Source organism: Bombina bombina, chromosome 4, assembly GCF_027579735.1.
Source record: "Bombina bombina isolate aBomBom1 chromosome 4, aBomBom1.pri, whole genome shotgun sequence".
NCBI lineage: Eukaryota > Metazoa > Chordata > Amphibia > Anura > Bombinatoridae > Bombina > Bombina bombina.
Window position 1 is genome coordinate 757,318,450 of NC_069502.1, and position 24,328 is coordinate 757,342,777.

At 35.0% G+C, this 24,328-nt stretch overlaps 1 protein-coding gene across 1 annotated transcript in view; it reads left to right on the forward strand.

Annotated features, from left to right (window-relative positions):
- LOC128656883 (ribosomal protein S6 kinase alpha-2) overlaps nt 1-24,328 on the forward strand; it is a 631,966-nt gene that overhangs the window by 248,934 nt on the left and 358,704 nt on the right. Inside the window, exons 3-4 of the mRNA XM_053711048.1 lie at nt 8,446-8,527; nt 23,703-23,783. Of these exons, the coding sequence (XP_053567023.1) occupies nt 8,446-8,527; nt 23,703-23,783 (163 nt within the window). The remainder of the gene's footprint in view (nt 1-8,445; nt 8,528-23,702; nt 23,784-24,328) is intronic.

The following is a 24,328-nucleotide window of genomic DNA, read 5'->3' on the forward strand; positions in this document are numbered from 1 at the left end:
CTGCTAAAAATGTGTATTTTGAATAGAATAATATGATTAATGCAGGAAAGGCAGAACAGACTGCGATGTGGTACCATGGCTAGCGCTAAAGTTAGATCTAATAACATACAATTAAATTATCTGTACAGTACATATTTTCATTGCCAAAAAACACAATACAAACAAAAACAAAGTAAAATATGCCATTTTGAATAAAATCCATATTCCGTGCTGCTAACTCTACTTATGGATTAGTATATCTCTTACACCAATAATCTTTTTAAAATGTATAAAATGACTAGGCTTGTCAGAGCACATTATATGTATAAATCCTCCAATATGAAGAATACAGATTATATATATATATATATATATATATACACACACTCAGAGTTACATATGTACAAGGTGTTCATATAGTTTCTTAAAAACTTATTTAAAAGGGACAGTCTAGTCAAAAATAAACTTTCATGAATCGGATAGAGCATGTAATTTTAAACAACTTTCCAGTTTACTTTTATCACCAAATTTGCTTTGTTCTCTTGGTATTCTTAGTTGACAGCTAAAGCTAGGTAGGCTCATGTGCTAATTTCTAAGCCCTTGAAGGCCTGTTTTTCACAGTTAGAGGGCGTTCATTCATGTGTGCCATATAGATACCATTGTGCTCACGCATGTGGAGTTACCTAGGAGTCAGCACTGATTGGCTAAAATGCTTGTCTGTCAAAAGAACTGAAATAAGAGTTCAGTCTGCAGAGGTTTAGATACAAGGTAATCACAGAGGTAAAAAGTATATTAATATAACTGTGTTGGTTATGCAAAACTGGGGGATGGGAAATAAAGGGATTATCTATCTTTTCAGAAAATTGAATTCTGGAGTAGATTGTCTATTTAAATTTTCTTGTTGCGAGTAGTGTCCTATATGTTTCCAAGGCTCAGCTTCAGATTATATACAGGTGTATGTAACAGTTTAGGCACCCCTGACAATTTCCATGAGTTTAATTTATAAATAATTGGGTGTTTGGATCAACAATTTAATTTTGATCTATCAAATAACTGAAGGACACAGTAATATTTCAGTAGTGAAATGAGGTTTATTGGATTAACAGAAAATGTGCAATAGGCATCAAAACAAAATTAGACAGGTGCATACATTTGGGCACCTCAACAGAAATATTGCATCAATATTTAGTAGAGCCCCCTTTAGCAGAAAAAACAGCCTCTAGACACTTCCTATAACCTGTAATGAGTGTCTGGATTCTGGATGAAGGTATTTTGGAACATTCCTCCTTGAAAAACATCTCCAGTTCAGTTAGGGTTGATGGTTGCCGAGCATGGACAGCCTGCTTCAAATCACCCCACAGATTTTCAATGATATTCAGGTCTGGGGACTGGGATGGCCATTCCAGAACATTGTACTTGTTCCTCTGCATAAATACCAGAGTAGATGTACTTATACGTTTGTTGCAAGGCATTGTAAGATTTTAAATTTACAGAAACCTACTTCAATCCAATGAGGTAAGGTAAATTCTCTGTCAATGAGAGGGAAGGAGTTTGTTTCCCACCGATACCCAGCTTTGCTTTGTGCCTCTTGGGGTCAGTAGTCCTAAGACTCTTTTTTTCTCAGAGATTTGTGGGTAAATGGGCAGAAACAGCACTGGAGTTACGAAAGGTACCGTGGGCAGGGTTGGTTGATCATAGTCAAACCATTCCCTGATTTTGCTCTTGAAACCAGGACATTTGAACTGAAGGCAATGAACCAGTAGACGACAGCTCCCAAACCATTACAATCCTACAATAAACGGGGTAGTTGGGCTCTCTGGTGGTTTGAGTGTTTTATTTTTATTTGCTTGGTATAAGTGTATACATCAAAAAATAGACTTAAGTGACCAGCGCCAAAAAATATAAATTACTACAAACTCCAACTAGAAAAAATAGGTTACCCTCAAAGACCTACAGGACTAATCAATACAAAATACAAAGCACTAGGGAGCGCTGAAACCAGCTTAAGAGTAAGGATATATAGAATATATATAATAAAAAACACCTAACCTGATACTAATATGATACTACTATAATAGGCAATATGTATAATACATGTAAATTGTGAATTATGAATTATGTGTGAAAAAAATCTTTTCAAAATTGGAAAAAATTATATATGAAAAAATTCAATTCTATAGAAGATGCCAGCAACAAATACTAGAATTGCATATCTATATATAAAAAACTTTATTACAATATAGGTCGACCTATTCAAGACATACAATAATAAATCACAAAATTAAGAAAAAAATATAGAAAAAAATAAAATTAGTATAAAAAACTCCTTAAACCAAAAAACAGAAGTTCATGCATAAGAAACAGTTCCCAGGAGTGGACGATTTTTCGGCTTGTTACTATGTGGACCCACGCTCATACAAGGATGCTGTTCTGTGTATAGTTGTAAGAGGAGCGTTCCCAGGACAAAAGAGGCAGTCACAGCCAATGATGGTATTTCCCCTACGGACAAGGAATCCTCTTAGTAAATGTCACACAGCAAATAGCAGGGGAAGTTACATCCGTACTTACATAATAATAAGCAGCAACCGGCCTCCAAACTTGAACCAACGATCTGTGGGTACACCTTCCAATAGTAACCAATGGCCACTGGAAACAGAAAAGCTTTAACAGGGAAAAGCAATTAGATATACTAGGCTAGAAACCCAGTGAATTTTTTGCAGCTTTCTTTTACAGGATATGCATTCTTGCTCCCAAGGCCTGTTTATAATGGCCAATACTGCACAAAAAGCACCTAACAGAGGGTTATTCAGCCACAAGATATCTGCACAAATAAAATACTCCAAAGGTATAGGAGTTAGTTTAAAATAGAGCAAATAGAGCAACGCGTTTCAAAATGTAATATCTTTTTCAAGCTCTAAAAACCAAATGAACAATGCTCTCTTTTAAACCCACTTCCAGCCAGCTGATTTGATTAATCAATTAGTCTGCCACCTGTTTTGTAAAAGGTGAGGCTGTTAACATTAGTAGATTTATAAGCATTGTTTTCAGTGAAAATGTTTGCAGAATATACATTCATATTTAAAAATTCATGTTTAGAACTAATTTTATATTTAAAAATCATTCATGTTAAAAATATTGCATAGTATTCTGGAAACAATATTAACATATTAACATACAATTTGTTGCCGGCATCTTTCTACAAATTTTTTTTTTTTTTACTAATATTATTACCCTAATAAACAAATAAAAAATAAAAAATAAAAATAAGGCTGCTGAGAAATATATATACTAAAAAACAATTTGTTATCCTTAGAAAAAATATATATTTTTTCTAAGGATAACAAATATGTTAATATGTTAATATGTTAATATTGTTTCCAGAATACTATGCAATATTTTTAACATGAATGATTTTTAAATATAAAATTAGTTCTAAACATGAATTTTTAAATATGAATTTTTAAATATGAATGTATATCCTATAAGTGTATACATGCCTAATGGGAATTTCTTTTCATGCAGATTCCATTTGCATATTCACATAAGGGCTAAATAGATATGTATGGAAAAAATTTTTGCTTTATTATAGATAATTTTAAAACTTTGTAATGTCATTTGATGATTTATTTAGCTTGCTTTTCATGTAATTTAACTCTGGATTTTTTATTGTTACCATTCTCACTGGAGAGGCTGTAGTGCCTTCTGCGGAATGCTGCCCAGTGATTGGTTGATATATGTATATCTGTCCTTAATTGGTCACGGCAAGGACAGTAAGATAAACAACACTAAATATTTTCAAGGGGTGTGTCCTACGATTGCAAAATAATACTTCATTTTCAAGTACACGTACAGTTTTAAATTGTTTTGAAATATTTATTTTGTATGCACATCTTTTAAAATACATTGGATAATTTTTTAATACATAGGTGAAAAATGACCTTAATGTCCCTTTAACAACATGATAGTTAATATATTTTTTATTGATGGAGGCTAATTTCAGAATTGCTATGAGTTTTACTGATAGATTGTGAATTTAAAATCTATCAACCTGTTTTTACTCTTATTGAATATAATCATAAATAGGTATACGTTTTGAAATGAAATAAAATTCTAGGGGTGGTATGCTTGTAATGCCATAAAAGGCATCAATTCTATGAAAATTTGTTGAGAAAAAATACATGCATTGTAATAATATGTGTACTGTGTAGTCCTGCACGTCTAGTTTTAATTAAGCACAAAAGTAAAAAAAATCTTTATTATCACAATGCATCTTTAAAATCAGAAAAAAGCCATATAAAGTTAGTCTAGCAAAGGTCCATGGTTCTGGTCAGCACTGTGTGCCAAGCATGTTTCGGGCCTCCTCTCAGCCCTTGTTCACTGGCAGATTCTAATTGTAATGCCAAAAAAGGCGTAAATTCTATAAAATATTTATGAGGGGGAAAAAACATGTATTGTAATAATACCCACAGGTATAAAAGACATTAAACACAACAACAATTCATCTCTCCATAAAGGGCAAGTGGAACGCTATTGATAGCGCTAGGGATATTATCTTGGGCTCTCTTTCTCATGCAAACAATAACAAACAATTTGGTATCACAGGTGGATGATTAGAAATTTTAACCAAAGCATTTAAAAAAGCCTGAATTTTTTTTAGTGTTCCCCGTACTTTTAGGGAATTAGAAGACTGCTGATTTTTACATTGAAAAAGGCCTGTGTACGGACTGAAAGGCATGAGTTTAGTTTGTAGTTTCATCCTGTGCTCTTTTATCCCTCCACACCTGACGCCAAAGATTCTGGTTAACGGCCAGGAAACTAAGGGGTGGGGGGGTGGGGTAATTCATAGGTTTTCTTTGAATTTAATCTCCCGTAGTGATTAATTGTGGGTGGTCATTATTATATAATTTGTTTAACATTTCTAATAGTAAAAATTATTTTTTAGAAGTGAAAGTGCTACAAAAGCCCTACTTTCTTTTTCTTTTGTGCTGACTGTATTAATACAGGGAATTAAGTTAGGGTAGATTTACAGGCACAAAGAAAAAGGCAGGCACTGCAGAGTGTGCTGAAAATGTTACAAGTAGCTATAAGCTGTATTTGAAATAAACTTAAAAAATTGAGCAGACATGGTGGTGACCAAAATGTAACAGAACGGACTTACGCGTTTCGCGCCCCTTGGGCCTTTGGTTGTTTTTTTCACCCGTTTCACACTTTATGTTGTCACTGTACCAGTGTTTTACTGATTCTTTGGTAATAATGGATTACAAATGGTCAGTTAAATACTTGTTTGCAATACAATTTTTGAGAAGTAAACATTTATCACTTGCTAATTGGCATTACAAAACACATGTAAATGCTGGAGAAATAAAGAATTTAAGTTATATTTAGAGCAAACAATTTTAAATAATTTTTCAATTTACTCCTATTATCAAAGTAGCTTCAGTCTCTAGGTATCCTTTGTTGAAGGAACAATAATGCACTACTGGGAGATAGTCAAACACATTGTTGAGCCAATCATAAGAGACATATATGTGCAATCCACTACTTGAGCAGATTTTTTCCGTTCCATCCGCTCAAAGTTTGAACACTATCTGGTATGAATTTAACTGTGCACTCCCATAGAAGTCTGTTATATGAGATAATTAATGCCCTATTGGTATCCGATATGCATGTGTTTAGAGTGCAAAAGAATAGCTCTGGCGAGATAAAAGATTACTTTGTATTTTTAATATAAGAGCAAAATGGAAGTAATCTAGCACCAAAATATTTAATGAAGAAAATTAAACAACTTTGATAGTTTATTTTGCTTGATTTTAAAGGGACAGTCAAATCAAAATTAAACTTTCATGGTTCAGATAGGGCATGCAATTTTAAAAAACGTTCTCATTTACTTTTATCATCAAATTAACTTTGTTCTCTTGGTATTTATTATTGAAAGCTAATCCTAGGTTGACTCATATTCTAATTTCTAAGCCATTGAAGACCTTATCTCAGTGCATTCTGACAGTTTTTCACAGTTAGACAGTTCTAGTTCATGTGTGTCATTTAGATAACTGCTCTCAGTTATTTATGAATCAGCACTGATTGGGCTAAAATGCAAGTCAAAAGCACTGAGATAAGGGGGCAGTCTGCAGAGACTTAGATACAAGGTAATCACAGAAATAAAAAAGTGTATTAAAATAACAATGTTAGTTATGCAAAACTGGTGAATGTGTAATAAAGCGATAATGTTCAAGTAGACTGTCCCTTTAAAGTAAAATACCTCTTAAAAATATGCTTGTTCTACTTCCCCTCAGAAAGTCTAGAGTTTGTTCATCATACATATGTATGCCTACAGCATTCTAAATAGTGATTGGTTAACTCAGAAAACAAGATTCTCTCCCTAACTCGCCACAGTAAAGGAGACAACGAACATGGATTGCTGACGTCAATTCAAGAGGACTATACCTAAGTTGCTCTTGTTTTTTTAAAAAAAAACAACAGAAATGGGATAACAAACATTTTTAAATTATTTAAAAATATGTTTTTTGCAAATACAGTACTTAATAGCGGATATATGCCCCTTTAATGCATATCCTATCTGTAGGGATATAGAAGTTGTTTTAATAAAGCTCATATTTGACTATGATGCCAAGCAATTTCACTAGGACTTTTAATTTGTATAAAAATGTATGTAGAATATAAAGTCTTTAATGAGATAATTTGTGCAAAAAACTGTCTACTAAATATGAGATGGATTAAAGGTTAGCAATAAAGGTTAAAGGTCAAATTTAACAAGCAACAAATATACATATTAAACGTTTGGATACAGTTTTGACTGCAATGTTTTTGATAGGTCTTGCAAAAAAGAGAATGTTACTGTATAAGGGTCACTAATATTTGACCCTTTCCTTGTGATTCTGCCTCTTCATTTTTTTTTTAAATAAAATTTAATTAAGTCTATAAATGTTAAAATACAGTTTTACTGAGTAATATTTGTTCTCTTAAGAATATAATTCTATATTGAATCATGATGTTGTCCAATTAAAAAAATAAATTTTAATAATAAGGGGCTGCAGTGATATCCAATATTGTTCTAACATTTCAGAATTGTTATGGTTTTACCCAGTTCTCTACTAATATCCATCTGGCTATTAACCGTTATCTCGATTTTTTCCTTCACTGCTATTGACCCTAACAAAGTGACCAGTCCCCACCACTACTAAGCCTAGCAATTACCTATTCCCCACCGAAGAACCCCTCTAATAAACAATTATCTACATGCTTTACACTGTCCCTAGTGCAAAACAACCTTCCCATTAGAACCCATAAATTGCATTACCCACTATCACAATGGACTTAACTGCACAACTCCCCCCCCCCCCCAAAAAAAAAAATACCTCTATTACCTTTAAAGAAACCTCTACATGATTCCCTCTACACTTAACCTAACACTAGTCCACTATGGTTACTAATTCGATGTAGGTTCATCTTGTGAAAATAGTGCTTTGCTGAAATCAGCATAAAAGGGCAACTAAATATAGTAGTATTAAATAACTGATAAATACAAAATAAAAAGACAATGCACTTAGTTTAAATTTGAAATGAGCATGTACCATGTGCAGCCATTAGCCAATCACAACATGCCTATAAGTATATACTGTGGCCTTTTACACATGCACACTAAGAACTTGAGCCTCAAAAAGTGGGCAAATAAAAAGAATGTGCACTTTTATTTTAATAATGGAAGTATATTGTAAAGTGTTTTTTTTTTTTTTTTTTTTTATTGTGTACTTTATCTGAATCTTGAAACTTTAATAGTTACCCTTTAAGAATATGTCATGGATACTGGAATTTTGCAAGCCCAAGATGTAATGATTAATATATTTTTCTAGTGTTCTTTCTGCATATCTCTCCCCCGTTGTCTCTCTAATTTTTGCTTATATGTATTTTAGCCATAAACACCGGTTTTGACAATAGAAAGGAAGTATTCTTTTTTACCTAATATGACTATGTTAATAATGTATTTTGTGGATAGCGTTGTTTATTTTCCAGGAATTTCTTACATTCCTTTAGTCTATTAATACCTTTTATTCACTACTTATTTATGATTTTGACTACAAATAATACATTTATTCACTCTATGCAATATGCTTTTCTTTTGAAATGTTTATCATTATTAATTTTGTTTCTAGGTTTTCTTTTTCTTAAAATACTATTGAGAATTTGATGATTGTTTTATAACATTTGGATGCAATTCAGATACCTGTTTTTGGTTTTTTTTTTGCTCTTGCAAGTTAAAATAATATCTTAGATCTTTGTACTAAGTCCCATTTTAAATTATTGCATTGATTCATTTAATTGGAAAGTGATGTATTTTATACATAAATAATTGTTTATAATAATACCTATAAGGAACCTTGCTTTTGTTAATATGATGTGTTTTCGGAGTACAGGAACTAATTTTTTGGGGGTAATATTTTTTTACAGGTATTTCTTGTTCGAAAAGTAAAAGGGTCTGATTCGGGGCAGCTTTACGCAATGAAGGTATTGAAGAAAGCTACACTAAAAGGTGAGTTTTATATACATTATCTAGCACTAAAATTGTACTTGAAAAATAATCAATTTGAAATAGGAGGGTGCTGTGGTTTTGTGTATAGCTGCATTCCCTCCAGTATTCCTGCCAAACATAACACAAACATAACTACAGATGTCTTGAGTGTCCCATATTTTGCAATGCATCTCCGAATGAGGATTTCTGCCCTGCAGTCCACTCCTTTACCCAGCAAACCTTTGCTTTCCCAAAACCATTTAAAACAGTGATCTTTTCTTATTATATATTTTCCAGGAACTATCAGAATAAAAGCAATAAACCATGTTTAGATTGTCATTGACATGTTTAAAACAGTTTGTAAAATACATAAAGCAAAGTTATAAAACCACATTATGGGCTAGATTACAAGTGTAGCACTATTTTGTGTTCTGACTTGTGTGTTAACTTCGTTAGACAGAGGCTTTTTGGTCACATCGGGGTGTGCTCGTATTACAAGTTGAAAGTAAAAAGTTTGCGCGCAAGCAAACACCTGACACGCGCAAAGAGTTACATTTCAAATACTGTGACCACAACGTATTCTACCATAGACTTCAATGGAGCGGAAAAACTGCACCCATACTCGTGCGGTAACCCAATCGCGTTTATTTAATTGCACTAAACCTGAGATGAATTATGAATATTTCACATTCCAATGTTCTTCACATAGAAAAAATGTTATATTTATTCCTAAAGAAATATTTCTATATATGATTTTTTAGGTTATATAATATATATATATATATATATATATAAATATATAGATATATAATATATATATATATATATATATAAAACATGTGTATGTATGTATCTATGTGTTAAAGCCCTTTGCAGGACTTTTTTTCTAACACGTGAGACCTCAAATCTTTGAGCCCTTATAACTTTTTTGGGCAATATTTAACTGTACTGTTCAATGTATTTTTGATGTGTTTTGTGCAACTTTTTTTTATTATTATTATATAATTTTTATTACAACTTACAGCATGTTTAAGAATACATTGCATTAATAACATTCCCTCGTTCAGAAGTTACAATGATAGGTTGCATCTAAGCTTGAAGGTGTCCCTAGTTCGACAGTAACAAGTCCGGTGTATTTAAGCAAGAGCTGCAAGTCCAAAGGATCTCTGGAGGATGTCAAAGTCTATTTCCATTTGCAATTCAAGTAAATTGCCTAATTCGTATCTTATTTAGTAAGCTGTTAACAATTCTATAACAAGTATATCAACAAGGAGGATAAAGCAGTAAAGAAAAAAGGAAAGGAACAAACAAAAATTTTTGAGAGCTGAGTTATTATACTGTTTAAATGGGGTACCACAGTATTTTGACAGTGAATAGGGAAGAACTGGAGGTTTCGGTATAGAGATTCTGTTGGGGAGGGTGGGAGTTGTAAGCCAAGTGCCTGCTATTGTGCGAGTGGGGGGGGGGTAGAGAAGTGATGATCTATTGGTTTGTTCGGGATTCCCAGAGGAACGTAATGTTATGATACATATCTAGTGTGTTTGAGATTAGGTAATGGTACCTTTCTAGCTTGAGATTCTTTTGGGTTTCTTGTATCCACATTTGTAGAGTAGGCAAAGTGGCTTTTTTCTACATGCGTGGGTTTAATTGGTTTGCATTGTTTATCATTATTTGAAGGAATTTTCTATGTGTTTTCGACTGGAGTTTTGAGTAATTGTGAAATAGGAAGGTCAGTGGATCTGGAGGGATATGGGTCCCTAGTGTGTCATATATATTGTGTAACGGATTCCCAAAAGAGCTGTATTATAGGGCAGGTCCGCCAGATGTGGTATAGGGTGCCTTCATTCTAGCATAATCTCCAGCAGCGATTAGATGATTTTGGAAATATGTGTTTGAGTTTTTGTGGGGTTAGGTACCACCTGGTCAATAATTTAATGTTCGTTTCTAGGAGCTTGGCTGAGTGTACTGATTTTTACGTGTGGGTTAAGATTTCCAGTCATCTGCTTAAATTAAGAAGGGCAGGTCTCTATTCCAAGATTTGGTAAATGTCAGTAATATATTCTCTATTAGCTTGGTCAGTAATTTATAAATTAGTGAAATAGTTTGGTGGATGGGCGAAGGGGAGCTGCATAAGTTCTCAAAAGGTGTTTGATTTCTTGTTAGGTTGTGATTGTGGGTGGTTGTGAAACGTTTTTCTTTTGCATAACCAAAGCTCTGAAGTTGCGTTAACCCGATGCTCGTAAAATTCGATTGCACTCAAGCGAACGCCTTTACTTTCAACTCATAAAACGCACTCTGTTTCCGTCACGAAAAGAGCTGAGGAATACTTAATTTTGTTTGTGCATTACAGTAAGCACACCACTTGTAATCTAGCTCAATGCAGACAAAAACAGGCATTAATTAAATAAATATTCACTTCTATAAGACATCTGTTAGATGTCAAACAAGTAAACAATCTAGGCTTGAAAGTGATTATCATGAAGGCAAAAGATTTTACGTGTAACTAAAGGTTGGAACCATATTAAAACCAGACTAGGGGAGACAAGGGATGAATCTAAATATGCTAAATAATAATTAATAACAAAAATACTAAGGTGATATAACCAGTGTAAGACAAAAATCAATTAAAAAAACAAATATAACAAATTATGTCTATATATACACTGTGCTCAAAAGTATATATAGTTCCTTTAGGAAGAGCACTGTACCCTCTTTTTTCTACAGATACATGAAACCCAACATTTTTCTTTCATGATTCAGATAGAGCATACAATTTTAAACAACATTCCAATTTACATCACTTATCTAATTTGCTTCATTCTTTAGGTATCCTTTGTTAAATAAATAGCAACGCACATGGTTGAGCCAATCACACAAGGCATCTATGTGCAGCCACCAATCAGCTACTGAGCCTAACTAGATATGCTTTTCAGCAAAGAATATCAAGAGAATGAAGAAAATTAGATAATAGAAATAAATCGGAAAGATGTTTAAAGTAGCATGCTCTTTTCAAACCATCAAAGCCCTTCATCCTTCCGAGGTCGATACAATGAGTACCATTACATTGGGTAATAATAACAACTATTAGTATTTAGCTGCTGATTTGGTTAATTCCGAGAGCGAGCGATGAAAAGCGCTTCGAGTCCCACTGGGAGACAGGCGCTATATAAATACTAGTTATTATTATATAATATAGTCGCATAAAGTGGGGACTGTATTCTGTATACTTTTCACACAAATTACAGTAGTACATAAAAAAAAAACAATACTGTAAATAAAACATTTTTAATTTTGCCTTGTATAGTACAACAACTGGCATACAGGGGCTGGCATGGAGTGAACAGGCAAGTTACTGATTGGAGGAGGGAGAGGTGGGAGATGGTGGAGCTGAAGGATCGTCAGCAATAGGAGATGGAGAGTGAGCTGCAATTTCACTCACACCTGATGTTGATGGCACAAGTTCTGGTTCCTTGTTGGAATCAATTCTATCTACCCTCTTGAAACAAACGATCCAGTGATGTCTGGGTAGTAGCTTTTTTTTTCTCATCATAGATGACACGGTAACACTGTATGGCATTCTGAACGGCTGCTGCAACCATTGTGTACCGTTCTACGTTTGGGTCCTGTGCCTCTAAAACTAACAGTGTGTCCTCAAATAAAGAAACCCCCCCTTGCCATTTCCTGTGTCGTGAATCTTTTTGGTTCTTCAGTTACTTCTTATACCTCGTGGCTCTCTTCATCCTTTCACTGGGCCTCCAATTCCATCAGGTTCTCATTAGTAAGCTCCTCCTGTTATACATCAAGGAGTTCAATGAAGTCATCCTCTTGCAGATCTAGTTCCAGCTTCTTGCTGAAGGTCACTAATTTGATGAGGACCTCTTTGGACTCCTCACCCTCTTTCTCAAATCCTCGAGAACCGTGAACAAACTGCGGGCAAAGGTTCTTCCAAATCCCATTTATGGTGACAGCCGTAGCCTCACGCCAACCAAAGTCAATGTTTTTTATGGCCTTGTAGATGTTATAGTCCTTCCAAAATTGTTGCAAGATTATTCCTGATTCGTCCATCGCCTTTACTGCTTGACGAAAAGTGTGACGAAAATAATATTTCTTGAAAGTCAAAATAACTCCCTGGTTCATAGGTTGAATGAGCGCGGTAGTATTCGGTGGCAGATGTACTACTTTGATGGTGGGATGAAAGTCACCCTTGAATGGAGGGTGGCCCGGAGCATTGTCGAGCAGTAAATGAATGTTGAATGGGACATTTTTCTCCATGCGATATTTCTCTATCTCTGGGATAAAGTGGTGGAAAAAAGAGTCCTGGAAAATGGCCTGTGTAACCCAGACTTTGAAGTTACTCTTCCATACGACAGGAAGAGAGCCCTTGGCGATGTATTTAAGGGCTCTTGGGTTCTCTGCATGATAATCTAAGAGAGGCTTCAGCTTCATATCACCGGAAGCTGCTTTATAGCCTGGCATCACCTTTTCCTCCTTACTGATGTAACAACGGTCTGGCATCCTCTTCCAGTACAGCCCAGTCTCATCTACATTAAAAACCTATTCAGGTAAATAAGCACCTTCATCAATAATTTCTCGAAGCCTTGCAGGAAATTCCTGGGCAGCTACGGTATCTGCACTCGCTGCCTCCTCACTTACTTTTACGTTGTGAAGGTTGGCTCTAGCATTGAACCTAAGAAACCAGCCATGGCTGACATAATTCTCTGCGTTTCTTCTTCAAGTCTTCATACAGGCTTTTAGCTTTTTCTTTGATCAGAATTAAGCTGAGTAGGACTCGCTCCATCTCCTCTATCACTTTTCTATGCTTTTTTGATATTATTGTAGACATTATTGGCACAGCAGACTTCACATGTTCCATAATCTTGTCCTTATTCTTTAGAATCATGTCGATGGTTAAACGATTCATGTTATAAGAACAAGCAACGTCTACCATCTTTTTGCCTCGGTCCACTCTCTCAATTATTTTCACTTTTGTTTCCATTGTTATGGCTTGGCACTTCTTAGCAGTCCCCGCTGCATCACCACTGCTCTTTCGCTTGTTTCCAGACATCCTGGGATTGTACTGTACTCTATACTGTCATACTGTACAGTAAAGTACACAGCAGCACAACTGCATGTGGCAATATCCAGCAGACACGGAATTAACTAACTGTGATTTGACATGGGAATGCATTTTTGCATCTTTGAAAGTTTGCAACTTGAAGGTTCGTAAGTAGGGGACTTACTGTATACTAATTTACAAGGCTATGTATAACATAGCCTTGAATCTAATTATAATCTAATTATAAACAAATTTAAAAAACATCATAGGAGATCTATCTATCTGGAGAAATAGATCAATTTCTTGGTTGGGTAGAATCCTTTTAGTTAAAAAGAATCTTATATGTAATACAAACTTTACCCATATCACTACCCTGAAAATTTATTCACAAACTACAGGACCACTTGGAGAAATACACATGGTATGTTATTAAACCATAAATAAAACAACCCTATATTTACCTAAATAGAGCAGAGGCATGGGCATCCCAGATCTTGCCAAATACAGACTAGCCACCTTCCTACACAGGCTACTAGATTGTAACAATAACAGAGATAAACAATGGGTTGACATAGATAGGTCAATTCTACACAGGGACAACATAGGCTCACTTGCATGGTTAACTGCAACCTATAGGCCAACACACATCTCTAACTACCACATACTGTAGACTGTGAGTTCTCCGGAGCAGGGCCCTCTTCCTCCTGTACTAGATTAGTTTAGTTTTGTTATGTTTTGTCATTGTATACCCCTATCATTGTACCCAGCGCTACGGAATTTGGCGGTGCTATACAAATAAATGATAATAATAATAATATTGAAAGAGTTTTTCTCAGAATAGGATAAAATAATAGGCCCATTCCCTAACATCTCAACCAAGATCTCCCCTCTAATACCATTTAACCAAAATCCAGTAATCCCAATACAAACCGCAAAAACACACTCATTAACACCTTCACCCCTCAGAAAAAGAGGTCTTTAGATACCTCTTACAAGACGATAAAATAAAAAACTACAAAGAAGAAGTTTTGAGTTTGGAACCTGGACTTCTCCCAAATTGGTTAGCATATGCCCAAATTAAACATTTCCTGGAATCCCACCCTGCAAAGCAGCAGATCACAAGGCAATTTACTATTTACTATTTTTGAAAACCTTTGCTTGCTGCAACGTACCTCCGCACATTTCATCTCAATCCTGCACAAATTATTGTTGATCCCAGATGTAAACTTCCTTCCAAACTATACTAATGCTTGGAACCATGAACTGGGCATAAACGTCTCATTAAAAGAGTAGAAGGATATATTTGGAGTGACAAGGTCCTCTTCCATCTCTTCCAAAATTCAGGAAATTAATTATAAATTTTATCGGCTACAGAAAATATACCCTAAAACTAGTGGCAGATGCTGGAAAGGAAGCAGAGAAATTATCACAATGCTTCATATTTGGTGGGGCTGCATGGGAATACAGATGCTCTGGGAAGAGGTGACTACTACAATGAGTAGGGTTATGGAGGTGTTGGTCCCCCCCAACAGAACCAAGATGCTTCTTTTCCTGGGACTCCCTAAACTCAAAAATAAGGACAAGCACAATCTCTTGATTATGCTCACTAGCTTAAAAACCTTAATCCCCAGACACTGAAAGTCTCCTGTGTCCCCAAGCATAGGGGAATGGCTGTCCCAAGTAGACATCTTTCTGCAGATGGAAAGATATCAATATATCTGCTCGGGCACCATTGACATACACAAAATGATGCTGGAATTATGGATCAATAAGAAAAATAAATAGATCGATCACCTTGAAACAAATTCAACATTGGGGACTCCTTCCCCTGCTTTGTTTTTATTTTTTTGTATTGAAATCAATAAAGAATAGTACAAACCATTGAAAGATTACATACAAAGATACATTTTTAGTTATTTCCATAATTATATTGAGTTTCAACGTGTTTTATTAGTCGCCTCTTCCAGAGGTATCCATTTTTCCAAGGATTTAGTCCTTGTGGGAGTTCATCTTATCAGTTGAAGCTATTAGTCATGCATTTTTCTTTGCACTTTTAAGTGCTGAATCTGTTCAAACAAATATCCTCTTCTCATATAACCTATCATATTTAACTTGTTCGGCTGAGACAGTCGCTGCCATCAAAAAAAAAAGGGGGAGAGGTCCCATACAGTTTTACCAATGCCAGGAGACTGACGTCTATTGAACTTTTGTTCTTCCTCTCTCTGGGTATGATCAAGAACTTTTCAAACACCACTGTTCCTTTAACAGGTCAAACTTACTATTTTGTAATACATGTTGCTAACCAAGTGTAATCACTTTACTTCCTATTTTGTAATTTATAACAATAAAGATTCATATAATTGTACCCAGCGCTACGGAATTTGGCAGCGCTATACAAATAAATGATAATGATAATATTGAAAGAGTTTTTCTCAGAATAGGATAAAATAATAGGCCCATTCCCTAACATCTCAACCAAGAGCTCCCCTCTAATACCATTTAACCAAAATCCAGCAATCCCAATACAAACCGCAAAAACACACTCATTAACACCTTCACCCCTCAGAAAAAGAGGTCTTTAGATACCTCTTACAAGACGATAAAATAAAAAACTACAAAGAAGAAGTTGTGAGTTTGGAACCTGGACTTCTCCCAAATTGGTTAGCATATGCCCAAATTAAACATTTCCTGGAATCCCACCCTGCAAAGCAACAGATCACAAGGCAATTTACTATTTACTATTTTTGAAAACCTTTGCTTGCTGCAACGTATCTCCGCACATTTCATCTCAATCCTGCACAAATTATTGTTGATCCCAGATGTAAACTTCCTTCCATGAACTGGGCATAAACGTCTCATTAAAAGAGTAGGATATATTTGGAGTGACTAGGTCCTCTTCCATCTCTTCCAAAATTCAGGAAATTAACTATAAATTTTACGGGCTACAGAAAATATACCCTAAAACTAGTGGCAGATGCTGGAAAGGAAGCAGAGAAATTATCACAATGCTTCATATTTGGTGGGGCTGCATGAGAATACAGATGCTCTGGGAAGAGGTGACTACTACAATGAGTAGGGTTATGGAGGTGTTGGTCCCCCCAACAGACCGAAGATGCTTCTTTTCCTGGGACTCCCTAAACTCAAAAATAAGGACAAGCACAATCTCTTGATTATGCTCAATAGCTTTAAAACCTTAATCCCCAGACACTGAAAGTCTCCTGTGTCCCCAAGCATAGGGGAATGGCTGTCCCAAGTAGACGTCTTTCTGCAGATTTAAAGATATCACTATATCTGCTCGGGCACCATTGACATACACAAAATGATGCTGGAATTATGGATCAATAAGAAAAATAAATAGATCCATCACCTTGAGAAACAAATTCAACATTGGGGACTCCTACCCCTGCTTTTTTGTATTTTTTTGTATTGAAATCAATAAAGAATAGTACAAACCATTGAAAGATTACATACAAAGATATATTTTTAGTTATTTCCATAAGTATATTGAGTTTCGACGTGTTTTATTAGTCGCCTCTTCCAGAGGTGTCCATTTTTCCAAGGATTTAGTCCTTGTGGGAGCTCATCTTATCAGTTGAAGCGTATTAGTCATGCATTTTTCTTTGCACTATTCAGTGCTGAATCTGTTCAAATAAATATCCTCTTCTCATATAACCTATTATATTTAACTTGTTCGGCTGAGGCAGTCGCTGCCATAAAAAAAAAAAAGGGGGGGGGGTCCCATACAGTTTTACCAATGCCAGGAGACTGACGTCTATTGAACTTGTTCTTCCTCTCTCTGGGTATGATCAAGAACTTTTAAAACACCACTGTTCCTTTAACAGGTCAAACTTACTATTTTGTACTACATGTTGCTAAACAATTGTAATCACTTTCCTTCCTATTTTGTAATTTATAACAATAAAGATTCATAAAAAAGGGGGAAAAGGCTATATTTGTATAAATTAATAAATCTTTAGAGATTTGAACATTATGATGGTTTCAAACAAAACACAAATCAGACTATCAGGGTATCTGCAACAAAATAACTTTTATTAAAAATAAAATTTTGCTTCAAAAGTGGGTGAGCCAGTTCACTGTACTTGAAGTTTAATGATCTGCCCATGGCACCAATATGGAGAAGTAGAGTTTCACATATGTATGTAGGAAATTGGACAGATTAGCCAATTCCCAATCTTCAGTTTAAGTATTTGCTCTTAAATAAAGAATTTCAAAGGGCATAAATCTTCTCATGAGGTGGTCAGCAATAGAGTTAACAAGCTGTCAAAAATGCTATCCTAAAGAGCATAAATATGGAAGAGTTCTGGTTCCAAGTTGCAATCTCTAACAGCCCTGCAAGGGCAACAATGATTTTACTCTAGCCCTCCTCACCTGTCAAAGCACTGAAACAGAGCAGTTTCTCCCTTTGCTGCTCTGCCCCATAAAATCCCCAGATTAAAATTATCAGAGATCTGGAGTCTGTACCAGATTATCTATTACAATTGCGTTATCAACCAACATATCTACCAACAAAGCAAAATAAGGGAAGTGAATAAAGAGATCTTTCCGGGGAGAAAGCCTCATATTTTAACATCCAGATCCAAGGACAACTAGACCAATATTTTGTCAGGAAAGATATAGCCTGTTTCACTTTCAACGGCCATTAAAAGGTTTTGAGGTTAGCTAAGGTGCAGATATTTGTGATAAAAATGTGTGTAAAATGTTCCCCAGGAAATCAGAAATTGAATGTTAATGGATACTGGCACATGAGCAACTTGTTTGATTGGTGGATTGTGAAAAAAATTGATATGCCATGTAAGAACTTTTTATAAAAACTAAGGGTGGAATTCATGATAAATAATGGCGAACTAGAGTCTGGCTATGATAGCTTGTGTGCAAGTGACACTTCTATACTGCCAGCTACTATAGGAGGTGCTAAATTGACCAAACTAAAATTGGTGTACAGACCAACTATGAGGTATACTTTTAATATTGTAGGAAACATAGAGCCTCATAAACGGAGTAAGCATGGTTATAATTATGCATTAGTGAGATCTTTTGTGATTACCCTCTGGTAGAGGTGTTTCTTATGAATAAGGAGAATTTATGGAAAATTAGTTTGTTATCTTATGCCTTTGTTATCTAGAGAAGTTTATAGTTTTGTATTTTATAGTTTTGTAGTTTATACCTTTTCTAATTATTTTATATGGTTCTTAACAATTTTTGTATTCATTAGGAGATATTGGGGTTTGTCTTTTTATATTTGTGAAAACATTCTAGTAAATTAATATTTATGCTTCTAATATACAATAGAGTGCTTAGTTCCTTGTCTTTAAATGTACGTAGAGTACTAATGCAGTTTATTTATAGATTTTTATGTATAGCAGTAAAACTTCCAAAGACAGCATCTTCTTTTCTTCTACCTAGAAACACATCATTCTCATTCTTGTTGAACCCACCATAAAATTAACTATTCTACCAGAAAAAAAGTATGCTATATTTAAGGGTTTCTCATTTTCAGCTCTTAAAAGATCTGAGTAAATTGATATCCCTATCTGAGCACATTAGAGGCAGTCCTAATGACTGAGCTACAGAAAAACCCAAGAGGATGAATACTTCAAATATGTTCTATTAAATACATACATTATATAAGCTTCCCAAAAGTTAAAATTGCACTGCCAAACATATTTGTCACTACTAAAAATCAAGATATCTGTTAATATGAACAAGGAAAAAATGTGCAAAACCTTTATCTAAAATATTATACTACCAAAAATGATGGGCTTGATTACGAGTGGCGCACTAACTATTGTTGTTGTTTATTGCGGCTCTTTGTGTGAGTCAGGGTCACTGGAGCGCAATTGAAGTTAATGTGTGTCGGCTAGCCCAACCTCAGAGCTCTAATTAACTGTTACGCAAAACAAAAAAGTCTTACAAAGCACATCAAAAATACATTACAAAGTACACTTACAATAACACCATCTAATAAAAATAATAATAAAAAATATTGCACAAAAAGTTATAAAGGCCAGTGGTGTCACTAGGGTTGGTGTCACCCGGTGCGGTAAGATATGGTGTCACCCCCCCTCCCCCCCAGAAAGCAGACACACAAACACAAAAACACAGGCACACACACATACAAACAATCGGACACACACACTCTTAAACACACACTCAGATGCACACACAAACACTCAGAAACACACTTAGGCACACACACAAAAACACTCAAGCACACACACACAAAAACTCAGACACACACACATACAAAATATGTAAACTGCACTGCATTAATTATAAAGCGCATGTCTAGAGCTGCTCCCTGGCTCAGCAGAGCATCAAATGAAAGAAATGGTGCACTCTAAAAATAAATCACTAAAGAAAAGGTTTAGGCGCGCAAACTATGAAAATTCTGCTCTCTGACTCTGCTCCAAGTTTGTCAGTGCCTACCGCTTCTTATGTCCAATCACCTCTGCACACTGCCCACCCCCAGACCCCCCCACACCCTCTCCTCCTACCTCTTCAGTGTGCACTTAGTGTACCGTAACCGTACCCATCTGGTGGGCATCATACCAGGCTCCTTCACTTTAGAGACAGTGTCAGACAGTCATGTGGTCAGGTGCCAGGCATCCCCCTCACAATTTCCCAGGTCCCGTTTAGAGAGACAGCACAGCAGTGAGTGACTCCACTGCTCCACACGTCACTGAGCAGTGAGCACAGATAGGCAGGCAGGTTTAGGCTAGCAGCGCAACTTCACAAGCTCCACGGCATGCCCGCAACATTCATAGTGAAATTGGGCAGGGGAGGAGCAAAGTACAAACAAGCAAGAGCAGCCAGGACAACCATTTGTGGAAATTGCAGCGCTGGCTCAAGGGGCAAAAAAATTAAGTGTCTACAATTTCCCCAGTCCCACTAATGTTCACAAATGTTGGCCCCTCTAATAAAAAAAATCTATGCATCTCTACATTGAATTTCTTTGAATTTCAATAAATAAATAATAAAAAAAAAAGTCTGGTGGTGTCATCCCCCTGGAGGGTGTCACCCGGGTGCGGCCCGCACCCCCCTAGTGATGCCACTGATAAAGACTCAAAGAAATGAGGTCTCAGGCTTTAGAAAAAAAAGGCAGGTAGAGAGCTTTAACATAGAGATACATGTGTACATATGTATATATTTATGTATTTATATGTCTATATATGTCTGTAAATAAATATTTCACATTAAAATTTTCTGCACATTGTAGAATATGTTCTATGTATTTCTAAATAGATATCCCTATATATATATAAAATAAAATCATGTGTGTGTGTATATATATATATATATATACACACACACACAGTATATATATATATATGTATAGATATATATTGTTCCAAACTACCATCAGATATACCTAGAAATATGTATTTATGAATAAATAGAACATATTCTCTTATGTGAAGAACATTGGAATGTGAAATATTCATATTTTAAAATCAGGTTAGGGCAATTGAGTATGTAATCGTGTTTGTGCGTGAGTAGGGTGTAGATTTTTTCAATTTGTTTGCTTCATTGACTTTTATAGGGGGGATAGGTTATTGTGCGCGTGATATTCTAAGTACAACTTTTTACGCACGTTGTGAGTGAAAACAGTTTACTTTCAACTTGTAATACAAGTGCAACTTGACATGTGAAAAAAGCTTCTTTTGTAATCTGACCCAATATGTTTATGTTACTTCAATAGGTTTTCAAGAACAGACTTCTATAAAGGTGCGCAACAAGTGTCCTCTGGTGTTTTCTGTTTGTTAAATGGGGTCTTTGAGATTGTGTGAAGTAGTAGAGAAAAGTAACATTTTCATGCAACTCTTTACAGATATTTTGAATTTCATAAAACACATTTGACAATTTTATTCTATTACCTTAATTTAAGCTAGTCATATGAAGAAAATGCAACAAAATCTCTAACTCATGCAATAATTCAGGAGTTGCCCAAATTCTTAAGAGGCTTTATGGGTATTTTTCCCACATAGGCCTAATTTCCATTGCTGTTGTAGACTGTGTAAATTAATGGTAACATAAAACATTTCCATAGACTTTAATGTAAATGCTTTTTACCAGCAGTTTACAGAATGTACAACATCAATGGAAACTAGGCCATAGTTTGCATACTTTAATATGTGATTGTCATCTTTAACTAGATTTATGGCCTCAGACATGCCTGAATTGTAATGCATTTTCTTACATCATTATTTTATACATTTTTAATATTTATAGCAACCCGTTTTGTCATTATTATTTTTAAAGACAGTGTATTACATTTTTTTTTTTAAATACAGTTTTATAAACGTCAAACATAGATTTAATATTTGATCATTTTGAATACCTGTATCTTTACTGTAAGTATATCTTATATTTGGCAAAAGTTAAAGACCTCTCTCTTGCTTTCACTCTAAAATCATCAAACAATTTGACAGCTTTTGATAATGGGCTCACCAAAAATATGTTGGCATTGTAGCATTTGTTTCATTATTTATGGAATGGTTTCTTCAATGTTAATAACATCCCATACAAAGGTCTAAATTATGGAGCACTAATTTATTGCGCAATAATTAACCACCCATTACAAGTGGCCGGTTATTACTACAGTGAGCTTGCGGTAGCAATTAGCGCTCAAAAAATTAACCAGAGATTCGATTTCTAGTTAATTTTCTAAAAGTGACCCAAATTCCCTCAAATTTGAGGGCATTGTAGTATTTAATAAAAAAAAAAAGGTAGCATACTAGAAACAAGTGTACTAGGCAGATTTGGGGTCTAAAGTTGGTGGCAGTGGGGTCTTTACAGTGCGGTCATATACATATATATTTAAAAATGCTGCCCATCGCTGCGCTACTTACCCCCTTCGCTGCGCAAGGTAAGAAGCCCTCTCATATGCTCAATGCTTCCTAGCAATTCAAATGCGAGCTTGCATACGCATTGCGATTTACTTGTAATACCAGTGCACATTATTGTGCGCTGGTATTACAAAGTGGAGCGCTAATATCTCTTGCTCGCAATCGATATTTAGCGCTCCACTTGTAATCTGGCTCCAAGTCTGAGCTTGTATATAACCTATGGTATTTGCCATCCACAATGTCTTCCTGTGAAAATATATGATTAGCAAATATTAAATATTAAAGTATTGTTACTGATATTTATCAAAAGACTTTAAACAGCTAGTATTTTTGCTAATTTTTAATAAAAAAAACCTTAAACCTTAAAGTATCACCATCTACTATAAGCAGCTCAAGGACCACATATTCTTTCTACAGGTTAGATTGGTGGTATGTTAGTAAATTGAAACTACCAAACTCCTGACAATGGCATTACTTAAATGCTACTTCAGTGGCATTAACTAACTGCTGTGTATGCTAATTATCTACCAACATGGATAAATCTATAGCAAAGATGACAACACTGACAAGGATTCACCAGGTGGGCGAAAGTATTATATAAAAAACAATAAAGCCATCTTTTCAACATAGTCGATTAAATATTAGCTTGTACAAGTAATTCTGTATTATAAAACAATATCATATGGATAGATAGATATAGAGAGAGAGAGAGAGAGAGAGATAGTAGAGAGAGATAGTAGAGAGAGATAGATAGATAGATAGATAGATAGATAGATAGTAGAGAGATAGATGATTGAAATTTAGATATATAGATAAATAATAGACAGCAGACTATAAAACAGTATGCTGGATTTATACACTGTGCAACTTCTTGAAGTACACAAAAGTACAACACAATGGGTTCCCTACTATAGAAGACTCCTTGTAGTGCTGTTTGCATATTGGGTTCTCCGAAGAGAGAAGCGCTCTACCAGGAACGAACAACAGCTAATTAGCCAGTTCTATGGCGATTTACCACCCGGAAGCAGCCTCTTTTAGACCAGTGTGCTTTTCACAGAGAAAAACAAGTAGTGCTGTTTAGGAGTGTGAACTTTCAAGAGACCATTTCTTGCCACCTTGGACTGACTTTGTCCTTACATATTGGATTGCCTTTATTGTTTATTGTTGTTTTATTGTTGGCACTACTACTCTGGCGCCTCTATAGATATTTAGATGTACATATATATTATTGTAGTACAGTTAGTTATATTTTCTCTCTTTTTTTCCCTCACAGTTCGTGATCGAGTTAGATCTAAAATGGAACGAGATATCTTGGCCGAGGTCAACCATCCATTTATAGTCAAACTTCACTATGGTAAACTCATAATTATTTAAAATAATAATCTCAATATTCAATTAAAATATACCCGACTACCATTTGCATTGACTGCATTATTAGAAAAAATTATACATATATATTTAATTTTAATACCAGGCATAAAAATAATGAGTACAGCATTTTTTTTGCATAGACATACCTCTATACCTCTCATGTCTTATTTTTCCTCATCTCTTTTTTCCTTCTAACCCCTCTTTTTGTCTCCTTTTCTTCTCATTCTGTCTGTCTCTATTTAAATGTTGTTTCTGCACATTCTTTACAATATTTAAGCACCATCATCTTCAATATCTCTGAAGTAGGTTGTACCTTTATAACAAAAATCCTCCTGAATCCTCTGCAGGGCTGCAACTGTAGACTCACAAAATTTACTCTACAGCATAAGGCTAAGTTTTCATTGAGGTGGTAAAGTTTGGAAACCAGTGGAAAAAATAATAAACCAGAGACTTTAATGGAGATAAATGTTTACCAACAGTTTCCAAACTTTACCATTTCAATCCAAACTAGGGGGCCTATTTATCAAA